The following is an 11,900-nucleotide window of genomic DNA, read 5'->3' as shown; positions in this document are numbered from 1 at the left end:
CGGTGCCCTGCGCCCCGCCGTCAGCCAGCCCTCCGTCAGCCCCGCCGAGCCGCCCCGCGAGGACGACGAGGACGTGGACCAGCTTTTCGGGGCGTATGGCACGACGCCCGCCGAGCAGCCGGCCAAGTCCCAAGCGCCTGAGGAGGTGGTGGACCCCGAGGGCTACGAGTCCGACGACTGCAGTGAGTTCCTAAGTTTCTGCGGGAGTTTGGCAGGTGCTGGGGGCAAGGGTGGGGTCTTGGGACTGGTCTTACTGCCCAAGCCGTGTGCCCTTCCCAGGTGCTGACCACACTGTCCATGCCTGGGATTACATTGCAGCAGTGACAAACCCTTTTGGTCTAGTCAGGCAGGCTGTCACAGCACGGCTTCAGCACTGCCCCTGGGTAGAAGGAGGCCCGGGGAGTGTCCCTGCTGCAGCCAGGCTGGATGCTGAACCCAAACTAGAGAAGTCTCCCAAGAGCCACCAGTTGCTGGGCTTTGCTGTTGTGGTTGATGCACTTCTCTGCCTTGTCCCTGCTCAGCTCTGTGCCTCCAAAGGCTGCACGCCAGGCTCAGACCCCTCGTTAATCCGTCTCGGTGGTGCAGGCTGCTCCAGCCACCCTGCTGATCAGCTCCAGCATCGCCCAGCTCCAGATCGGGGAGATCTGTTTGGAATGACATCCACGGGGGAAATCTCTGCCCTCTCCCTTGCCCAACTTTGGTGTGTCATTCCTCACTCTCTGGCTGCAGACAGACCCCTGCATGAGACCAGAGGGGCTTTTGAACAGAAGGCTTTGGTTCTGGCAGATGCAGGTGTTTGCAGCCAGGTTTAACCCCTCCCCACCCAAAACGTCCTTCCTACCCAGCACAGTGAGCAAAGCAGCTGCTGTCTGGCTGTGGCAGTGGTGGTGGCTGGGGGAGTGTTGCTTTCCTTGAGGTGGGTTAAAACACAGGATCTCGATTCACCCCGGGCTTTAGGGACCAGATCCTGCAAAGGGCTGAGCACAAAGTTGAAAACTGGGAGATGCTGAGAAAGGGGGAATCGGTGCTGCTGAGCGGGGCTGTGGGCTCGTTCTGGGGAAGGGGGAGGCTGAGGTGTTTATAGCCCAGGGGCTCGACAGACGGTGTCTTTCCCTCTGTAAAATGTCACAGCCCTGTCTCAGCATCACTTCGTTGCTGCTGGGTGCTGGGCTGGCCTGGGCTGCTGCCTTCTGTGCCAGACCCTGGAGTGTGAGCCCAGGGAGAGCTCCCCAAAGGGCTCTGCTTGCTGCAAGATGGCAAGGCCACCCCCATGCCCCCCTCTGCCTGCTGACCTCTAGCTCCAGGTGAGGCTGAGGCTCTGGGTGCAAGCCCCAAACTGAAGCTTCCTCTCTCCATACCCCAGTCCTGGGGTCACACTCTCTTCAGAGGAGGCAGCAGCCACTGCACTCCCGGGAGAACGTCTCTGCTAAGCCGCGTTAGTCCCAGCCAAGCAGTTACAGTGACTTTAACCGGATTTGGGTTATTTGCTGCTCTAATTATTAGGTCGTCTTTGCTTATCCCAGCAGTAGAAACGGGAGTGACTGGGCTTCAGGGGCAGAGGTGTCTGTGTGAGCTAAGGTGCTTGGGGCCCTGGGATGCAGCGCTTTGACCAGGTGACTCATGGGGAAATTGCCCAGGGTGCTGCCTTCTGTGTTTAGCCCTGCTGGCAATGCTGGAAGCAGCTCAGCTCAGTGCTGGGGGTCAGTGGGTGTTAATCTTGTCCTGGCTGGTGTTACGAAAACTGCTTCTTGCAGTGTTAACAGGTGTCAGGCAAACTGCTGAGGCTACGGTGGGTTTTTCACTGGCAAAGGTACAGGGGTGCTAGGAACAGAGCAGGGAGGTGGGACAGTTAGTGTCACATCTCTGGGAACAGCACTGGATGGCCCCAGCCACTCTCAGGGCACTGCTTGGCATAAATGTGCAGGATGATACTGTCACTCCTCCATGTTTAGCAGCCAAGTCACAAAGCTAGACAAGGGCTCACTGGCCCCATTTCCCAGGCGGGAGCTGGGAGGGGACTCGTGTAGCCTGACTGGAGCCATCGGCTGCACTGGGGAGTGTCTTTCAGCTCCCTGTGTTCCCGACGGGTGATTCAGGGCTGCTGCATTCGTCACCTGCACTAAATTTGCCCTGGGGAACCTGTCTCTGCCTGTACAGCAGGATAGCGTCAGGGGTTTGGTGGTGTCAGGTCCCTCTGGAGATACAGGGTTCAGGGAGCTGATCGAGGTCTCTGGGGACAGTGGTGTTGGAGCCTGGGTGCAGGCTTGCTGGACAGAGGCACATCTTGCCTTGCTCCCCAGAGGTGTTACCAGCACAGCCCATGGAGAGGTGCAGGGAGAGGGATTTTGCCATGGGAGAAGGAGAGGACGGCTCCTTTGTGTTTGTCCCACCTGCCTGCAGGTTTCCCTCCTCCAGCACCAAAGCCATGGTGCTGGCTTGGTGGGTGGGAGGAGTAGAGCTGCCCCTGCCTGGAGGAATGCAGCAGTGTTTGTCTGGGTTTACCCTTGTTGTGGTTTTTGCCCAGGGTTGCTTGTCCAGCCTGGTGTTTCTGAGTTTCCAGCAGCATTAGGCTGATGGGTGGTGGGGCTGTGTTCCTCGGTCATCGCAGCACTGCAGAGTGGCACTGGGCAGGGACTGGAGCTGCCAGCCTCCAGATGGGATCTTTCTAGGATTTCTGGGAACCTAGCTGAGGTATGGTGGGGTGGGAGGGGACCCACTAGTCTGGGTGTTCACCACAGGCCAGTGGCACCGGTCACTGGGTGGCTGATGCAGTGGCTGGAGTTGATGGCTCTAGGGCCAGTGGGGCTGAGACCAGGGCTTGGGGCACCACAATGCAGAGCTGGGGAGCACAGTGCTCAGTGAAGCTGTGGAGGTGCCAAGGAAAACAAGTGTGGTCCCCATGGGGCAGCCACAAGCAGCCTGTTGAATGCAGCAGGGAGCAGGCAGGGCTGGGGAGCTGATGGAGCAGATAATGAGCAGAGACATTGGGGCTTGGCCTTTGGAGTACTGGGAATTGCATGGAGCCAGCCTTTCCCACAGACCTGCCAGCAGCGGTGCTCTGAGGATTCGCAGGGTCATGGTCAGCACCCTCTGCCATACCAGGGCCTTTGGGAGACCCTAGAATAGTGATTCATCACTGCCCTTTACCTCTCCTGTTCCACCTTTGCAGGGACTGGAGCCCAAGCTGTGCAGAGCTGGGCTTTTCCCACAGCAGGTTTGTCCCCAACGGAGCTGCTGAGGAGGAGGGAGTGAGGCAGAAGAGGTGGAGAAATACCAGTTTGGTGCTAACCCTGCAGAAGGGTGGTTTGGTGCTGTTGGACCAGCACTGGTGTTGGTTGTGAGCTGAGAGGACCAGCAGGGATTTGGGGATGGGAAGATTGGAGGGGATTCACTCCTACTGCCTCAGGACACCCTGCCTCTCCCCTCATCCTTGGCTCCCCTGGCTGGTGCTTGATGACAGCAGCAGTGCCTTGTCTCCTGGGGTTCCCAGCCACCAGGGATGCACACTGCCAAGAGAACTTGGTTCCCAAGAAAAATAAGCAACTGCCAGCTAGGTGGCAATGTGCCACCTGCAAGGAGCTGGGTCTCGCCTCCCATCTCCCCTGATTCCCGCAGATCCCTGCCCCTCCAGCAGCTGAGCGTTCCCCTCTGCAGCACCAGCGTGAATTTGTACCTGACAGATTTTTTTAAGGTCTCTGAAATCTCTGCATGAGCAGCACAGAAGCAGAAACATGCTGCCTCTGGGGGAGCACTGCTCTGGCTGCGTTCACAGGTGGGACAGTGCTGGAGGGAGCAACTTCCTTCTTCTGTAATGTGCGAGGAAGTTTCCAGCCCGTGAAGAAGGGCTGAATTCTCCTAAGTTTGCCTTTGGAGCGAGTCTGTGGCCAGTGCTGAATTTCCTCCCTCCTCTGTACGTGTTTGGCTCTGGGGTCAGATGGGTAGGCAGCCTGAGAGCAGTGAGGTTGCAGTAGGAGCTGATTTAATGAAATACCAGAGAATCACAGAATGTTTGGGGTTGGAAGGGACCTTAAAGATTATCTAGTTCCAACCATTCTGCCATGGACAGGTTTCTGGAAGAGCTGCCACGTACCTGTTCCTGCCAGTGCTCCAGGGCTGTTTGTGTATGTACAAACCCAGCCAATTTTAGAGTGTTCCCAACATTATTCCAGGGAGAAGCAGGCTCCCAAGCTGCAGCAACATAAAAACAGCTTCTCCAAACTACAGCTGAGAGGCCTGTCCTGGTGCAAGGCTGCTCGAGACGCCTGTGAAAGCAAAGCCACGGAAGTTATTTAGGAAGGCTCTAGAGCAAAGAAGATAATTAGGCAGGCCAACCCATCATGCAGATGTTAATTACTGGCTGCTTCAAGATGTAAAGAACAAAGGTCTTAAAGAGTGCAGGGTTTGCAAGTCACCTGACAATGGTTTTGGCCAGACAGGAGGAGGCAGGAGAGACAAGAGGAAATGTGTGTTCAAACGCTGAGGATGTTTATATCTGAAATGCAGCTCCTTAGCATATTCTGCCACTGCTATTTATAACCTTTGAATCGTCTTTTCAATCCAGAGAAGGCCAAAATAAGTTGTGGGGGTTTTTTTATTTTGCTTTGTTGTTTTTTTTTATTCAGGAAACTAAAACCACTGCTGATACCGGCAGAGCCTGGAGAATTGCTTTGCCAACCACACCATGACCCAAGCTGCCTATTCCAAAGAAATATGTCCAGGCACTGAGCAGTGCTGGTCCCGAGGTGTAAGGGCACTGGGGAGCTTGTAGCCCTCCCAAGGGAGATGTGGGATGTTGGATTAGCTCCTGTCTGGTTTCCTGTGGGATATCCAGCTATCAGGAAGGTGCTGGCATGGGGTGAGCTCTGGCCACCCCATCAGTGGTCCAGGTGGTGGCTGCACATTGGGTGCTCCTGGCTCTCTAAGGAGCCTTCTACCTGCAAAGATGCTCCTTCCCAGGGGGTGGCCATAGCCAAGGACACCCTGAAGTGCTGGAGATAAATGCAGGGCACCCAATGAGGCCAGCACACGAGGGCAAGCAGATCTGTCCAGGCATCCCTCCTCAATAGTGATGGAGGGAACATATGGGCTGTGGCCTCCAGCATCTCTGCTAATGAAGGAGCCATGCAGCTGCTGGTTAACAAGGGGCCCTCCTCCTGCCCAGCTCCCTCCCTTACCAGCAGCCTGTCCAGCCTTCACCTTCATGCATGGACTCAGTGATCTTAAAGGTCTTTTCCAACCAGAACAATTCTGTGATCCTGTGTTTCTCCTGGTCCTGACGTGCAGGAGGGAAGATGATACTTGGCTGGAGGAGGGAGGCTCCCTGCCCTGTGGCAGCTCTGCCACCCTCATCCCTTCACTGACACACCCCTTGCTCCAACACACTCAAGCCCAAGGGGTTCCCAGATCTTTCATCTTTGTATTTAACACTGAAGGCAATTTTGGGGGGTTGTTAATTGCAATACTGTATTTCATTAGAGGAAGAGAGAGGGAGAGATTTGAAGGCCATCTCTAAATTGAAATTGCTGAAAGTCTAATTGCTGCTGACATCAGGGACCATTTAGTGCTGTAAAACATAATTGCGTCTCTGAACTGTTCTGAGCAGATAAATGTTGCTCTGAACACTCCTCCTGGAGAAGACAGAAGAGCTGATGAGCATCCATCAACCAGCCTCTCAAAGAAGCAGCTCCATGTTCCAGAGCTTACCAGGGGCTGGCACTGTGTCTCTGAAATAAAGAAATATTAATTGCCATAGATTTTAAGTGGAAAACCCCAGGACAAGGCAGGAAGCAGGTGCAAGAAGGAAAAGTTTTGCTTGTTCCTCCCTCCTGGTCCTGTTGAATTCAACCACATTCGTGGAGCTTCCAGGGAAGGAAGGTCTCTTGCCTGTGTGTTGGATCTGGTCGATGCTGGGTTTTTTTGTAGTACTGTGAATGTTCTGCCCTGCCTGTAGGAACAAAGCAAATCCCATTGTGCTGTCAACTGGCACCACGTGGTCCAGGTTCTGGCTGGAATGTCCATGTCCCAGGGTGGTGGCTGCCCCTGGGATATATCCCAAAACTTCCCATAGGATGCCTTTTTCATGGAGTAGTGCTGGCTGTGGGAGGCTGCTGGGACTGCTGGTGCTGTTTTCCAGGGGTGACTCTGGGGGTTTTAAGGGACTGGCTCCCACCTGAGGCAGAGAGTTGGTCCTGGAATTGCCCCATGCTCACTGCTCCATCGTGTGCTGCTGGACCTGGACCAGGTGCTGCCTCACCTGGGGAGGTGAGAGCACACAAGGCCACCCACCAGAGCCATCTTCAGCAGCTCTGCTTGGAAATGGCAAGAAATAATTTCAGTTCCTCTTGAGGAGTCATTTACCAACATTTTACATGGGGCTGTAAGTGCACAGAATTACTAGCTGCCTTTCAGGACCTTTAAAATTATCTCCATTGCAGAGGAAAATTAAAGCAATGGAAGAATAGGAGCCTATCTTTTATAGTGCATTATAAAATACACCCAGTCTGAAGGTTACGGAACCTCTGCTTTCTCTAAGGGAGAGCTAATCCAGACAATCCCTAGCAGTCTTTTTACTGCTCCACTCTGATCTCCCTGGCACAAAATCCGTGAGCAGATTATCTTGGGAGCAGCAACACTGATAAGCAGAAGGACTTAAGGTTTTGGACTTCTTTTTAATTAGTTCTGTAGTGCTTTTTTTGTGCACACGTCGATTTCTCTCAGCGTAGAGTCTTGCTGGGCTTTTTAATGGCAGGAGCAATGTGAAAGCTTCTCTGGCTTTGGAAGTTAGGAAGTCACTAAGTGACTGGTTCCCTCATCTACAGACTGTGCCGAAACTCGTGGGTCCTTGCTGCAAGCACTAGTGCCTCTTCCATGTCTTGAGCACCTCTTGGGCTGAGAAGCTCTTCTCCCTAGGCTGTCCCAGGCCACTGAGGGGGCAGATCTGCCACCCTGCGAGGGCCAGGCAGGGGCACATAGCCTGCAAGGACAGGGGCTGGAGAGGGGAGCAGAGCATGGATTTATCACCAGGTTTTGCCTTTCATCCCACAGGTATAAAGAGAAGCTACTTCAGCCTCCCCATCACCCTGGGTGTTGATGGGAAGTGTCAGCAATAAACAATTTCTGTCGACTCCACCAAGCCGGGCGGTCGCGGTGCCAGGACCCCAGGCTGCCCCGTGCCCAGGGCTAAGCCCAGAGACTCATCTGCCAGGTATGCTGGCCTCTAATAATTTTTTGGCCCACTGAATTAATCAAAATGCCCAAGGGTCAGTGGGGGAAGAGGCCACGTTCCTGTGCAAGTCAGATTTATTTTCCCATTTTTAGAGCCTATGTTAAATGCCAGACCCTGGCTGGCACCTTCCCATCTATCTCTCCCAATTCATGAAGAGGGGAAGGAGGGTCAGAACCTGCTAATGAGTTCAGCTCTCCTAATGGTTATTTTATCATTGGAGCAGAATAATTGTAATAATAATGATGCATCGTGCCTGCTGCCTGGAGAGTGCAGAGCTGCCTTTGTAATGCCTGACAAAGACGTTTATTTATATTTTTTTTTATTTGCAGCCTGTGTGATTAGAGGGCAGCACTCAGAATAGCCCAGTCGAGTTAAATGCATCTAGTAACAGTGCTTCGAGTCTAATTGCTGCCCTTTTCTTTTTTAGGCACTCACTACCCTAATTAAGAGCACAATTGAGTTGCATCTCAGCTGCCAGGACGGGTGGGAGGGGCATACCAGTCAAAGAAGGGCGATTCAGCCACTTTGCAGAGGGCCCTGCTCAGAGCTGCTTCATCCCTGGGGGACTGCTGCAGGCTAGGGGTCTTGGGCCCAATCCTGCTGGCTGGAGATGGTGGAATTCCCATGGCAGGGCTGGTTGTGCTGCTGGCAGTTTGCAGGAGTGGTGATAGCAGGGAGACTCGTGCCTTGTTTTGGAGTTGGTGTGTCTGGCCACTCGCTTGGCGTGCTCCCTGCTCTGGGAGCACAGGGCTGGCTCTGCACTGGGCTGAGTCCTGTGGGTGTTCCCATGGAGTTGTTGGGGACTGCAGGGCAGCTCTCACCCCTGAGTTCAGCTGTCTATCTCCTGCCTTCTCCTCGGGCCTCTGAGCAACCCTGGGGCCGGTCTGCCTGGGAGCAGCCAGGTAGGGACACGGGGAACTAGAGCACCAGCCTTGTCTCTGTCCTCACTTCTGTTCTGGATCTATCCCCAGCAACACATCCCCAGGGGTTCTGCTCCTGCTGGGATGTGTCCTCAGCATCCACTGCCCCACTGGGTCCTGGCTCTTGCACCAGCACTTGCCCTCAGCTCCGTTGCAGCACTTTATCCATCAAACCCCACGTTACCTTGGTCCCTTTTGTCATCTTCATACAGACACAGTTTTAAGCAATTAACACAACACATTCTGCTGATGTTTCCACATCCTTCTGCTGAAGGCAGACCCTTCCCTGAGAACTGAGACTTACCAGCAACAAAAAGTGTCATTTCAGAGAGGAAAACCCCTCCAGGGCTGGAGGAGATCCAGGTACAGAGCCCAGCAGGGCTGCACCCTCATCCCTGCCTTCCCATCTGCTGGCAGCTCTGAGATGAGAGGGAACTTCTCAAGGTTTGCTCATGGACTGTCAGTGCTGGGACCTTAGTGTCTGCTGCTGTGGGATGGTGTGGTTGGAGTTGGCCTGTCTTGCTGGATACGGGCTCCCTGCTGCCCTCGCCCCTGGGGCAGGTTGTGGCACCAAGGGGACAGGAGGTTTTGTCAGTATTTCCTGGCCCGAGTCTGTTTTCATGCCAAGCTCTTAATTTGTTTTATAAATTGCCAAATCCAGCAGGCTAAGCCATGGGCCCCCTTCTGTGATAAAAATAAAATAACAGCTTGATCTTGGGAGGGCCAAGCCCGGGGCTGGCAGGAAGCGGCTGATTAAAGGGCAGGTGGAAATGATGAGGCTCCGAAACCGGCGGCTGCGTCTTCCGCTCTCGAATGAAAACGCAGATTTGCTGAGTTTTACTGACTTGGCTTCCACCCGTGTGCCAGGCAGGCTTCTGGTACACCCATCCTGCTGTGGTGGGCTATGCAGAGCCCCAGGCTGATGTTGTGACACTGCTGGACGTGGTGGTGAGGTGCCTGTGGCTGTGAGTGTGGGCAGGGGCCCAGGGTGCTTTCCTCCTCTTTGCGTGACGTGGAGCGAGCTTGGCTGGTAATAGCTCTGGAAATGCCCACTTGGGCCAAAGCCAGGGGTGATGCAGACAGTGTTGCAGGTTTGGCCTCACCCTTTGTTGCTTCCCTCTCCCCTGAGCTCAGGTAAACTCCACCAACTTGTGACTTACTTAAACCAATAGCTAATTTGCCATGAAATTACTCCAGAACAAGGTGGGGGGTACATTATTCTGGCAGGAATCTCTGCATATTTGCTCTGCTTTGAAGGCAAAGTATTTGCTCCAGAGCAATGATATTTATTTGCTAGCAGGCAGACCTGTATCTCACTTGTTTTTGGGTTGGAAGATCACTGTGAAATTGCAGCAAGAAGATTTTAGTCCCCTGAATATCTGCTGCCTCCCGGGGTGCCTTGCTGCAGAGGCTGTTGATGCTGGGGAAAAAAAATCACCTTATTTACTACCATAAAGTTTGTCTAACTTACCTCCCAGGCAGAAAACCCTGCTTTGGTATTAAGCAAAATTGTTCTGCTTTTTATTTTGGATTAATTTTTTTTCCCCTGCTCTGTACCCATGTGCTTGGCAGGAAGGTGCAGTTACCGTGGAAACAGCGGTGGGATGCTGCACAGGGACAGGGCAGCTCTTGGGCAGACCCCTTTTGGGAAGGTGGGCACAGAAAAGTGAGGGTCCAGAGCCACCCTGGAAGTTCAAGACTGGTGGCAGGCAAAGTTGTGCTGGGGGAGATGCTGCTCCTTGTCTGGGCTTTGGTGTGCAAATGAGGTCCAGGAGCCTGGAGAAGGTTAAATCATGTTGTTGGAAAGCATGTCTTTTTAAGGCTTTTCCTCTGCTTTGGATTAGCACGACTTGCCCACATCATCCAAAGGGAAAGGATTTCTCAAGTCAAATGTACTTCTATTGCTGAGGCTCTTTTGGTTTGTCCTGGTCTCCTGCCTCTTCCCTGTGGTCACATTCCAGGAGCTGCCCCTTTGCTGCCCCTCCTGGGTTGCAGATGCTGTAAGGAGGCACTGCTTTGATTAAAAGCTGTTGGTGTTTTTAATTCTAAACATGAAAGTATTGCCATTCTCACTGGGTTTAATTTACAGTTTGCAGCCAAATTGGAGCTGGAAAGTGCTCCCATTGGTGGCTCGCTTGTTTGAAGGAGTCAATATACAAATACATGTTCTGGGAATGCCAGCAGCAATGGAAGGGGGAGATGTACTGACAGGGGGTCTCAGTTGTGTCCCAGCCATGCCTGGATCTTCCCAGAGAAGAGCCTCCAGCCCCTGTGGAACAGGAATCTACTGGCTGTAGTGGGGCTGCTGATAGATAGGGATGACCCATGGGAGAGCCCACAGGGGTGAAGTCTCAATGCTGGCTGTAGCTGTTCATCCCTCTTGCTCTTCTCCCAGGGGTGTGCCAGCCCCTCCAGCCAACATGGGGATGGCCACCAGCCTCCCAGCATGAAGCCATGTTTCATAACAGGGCTCACAGGAGGATGCTTTATGTTTTATAATGTCTGCAGCCATTTCTTTAGCATCTTCATCCACTCCTTTTGTGTTTAGAGGAAGAAGAGCCAGCATTTGCTGGGCTCTGCAGGTTAATAACATCTTTTCTCCTTTGCAGCCACTCTGGGGACTCTGGATTTCAGCCTGCTCTACGATCAAGAAAACAACGCTCTGCACTGCACGATCAATAAAGCCAAGGTACGTCTCAGTGCTGGGCGTGTGGACAGCAGGGACCAGCTGTGCCTGGAGCTGCCCACCCTTGTCCTGCACCATGGGGCCACCAGAGCCCTGCCAAAACCACAAGGCCAGCCAGGTGCTGCAGCTGTGCCAAACAAATGCAGCAGTGAGGGCAGCATGTGGGGGTAGCAAGGTGTCCCCCACTGGGCTCTGGTGTCGCAGCTGCAGCCATCCCTTTGCTAGCTCCACTTCCACCCCGACACCCAGTGCTTCTGCCCTCTCCTTCCCTTCCACCCCATCCTTTCAGGGCATTTCCAGTGGGATGGAGACATCTGTTTATCCCTATGACAAAATGGTTGCAGCTATTGATGCTTTTTAGAAGAGCACCCAACCCGATGTTGTCATGTAGTTGACGCTGTGACCGGCTGTCAGGTTATAAATGGCTCTTTTAAATGCTGCTAATCATTGCCACAAAGTGCTCTGCCTGAACGCCTTTGCTGTCTGCATGATTGAAGCAATTAGGGTTTTTTGCACATTTTGGAGCAAAACCAGATAGCTGAGGTCCTGATTCTGCCTCTGGGCCTGTGGAAGGTGCTTCTGGGTGCTTCTCAGTTCCTCCCTGCTTCATTCAGCACGGGGACCAGAGCAGCCAGTGCTCCAGGTCAACATGGCTGGGCCACAACAGTGTGGGGTTGGTGGAAGACCTCAGTCCCTGCAGAACTTTTGAAGGGGTGGAGGGATTTAACAGAAGACATGAGAAACTGCAGGAGAACAGGCTGTGAGCTGAGCCCCCCGAGGATCATCCCATGCTGTTTGCCTTCATAGGATGCTCCTCTCCTGTCCAGCTGCAACTGGCTTGTTTGCAGCCCCCACCCTATAGCCCCCTGAGCTGGGTGCTGAGGATCCACATCCCCATGCCAGGGTTTTCCCTGTCTGGAGTAAGACCTGAAGCCCGAAAGCTTGGCTTTGAGCATGAGGGTGGGGGTGTCTGCCCTAGGGCACCTGGAGCTCCTCCCGGCCAGGAGGGGCGAGTACAGCACGCACAGCTCCGGGGCAGGGAGGAGGCACCGGCAGGGTTTGCTTCCCT

The 11,900-nt window shown here is 53.7% G+C and overlaps 1 protein-coding gene across 1 annotated transcript in view; it reads left to right on the top strand.

Annotated features, from left to right (window-relative positions):
- Positions 1-4: 4 nt before the first annotated feature.
- Positions 5-11,900, top strand: part of DOC2B (double C2-like domains, beta) — a gene marked incomplete at its 5' end in the record, with an annotated part of 29,224 nt that continues 17,328 nt past the window's right edge. Inside the window, 2 exons of the mRNA XM_010009122.1 lie at positions 5-182; positions 10,755-10,834. Coding sequence (XP_010007424.1) covers positions 5-182; positions 10,755-10,834 — 258 coding nt within the window. The remainder of the gene's footprint in view (positions 183-10,754; positions 10,835-11,900) is intronic.

This window comes from Chaetura pelagica, unplaced genomic scaffold, assembly GCF_000747805.2.
Source record: "Chaetura pelagica isolate M959 unplaced genomic scaffold, ChaPel_1.0 scaffold72, whole genome shotgun sequence".
Lineage (NCBI taxonomy): Eukaryota > Metazoa > Chordata > Aves > Apodiformes > Apodidae > Chaetura > Chaetura pelagica.
This window is presented reverse-complemented; position numbering and strand designations above follow the sequence as displayed.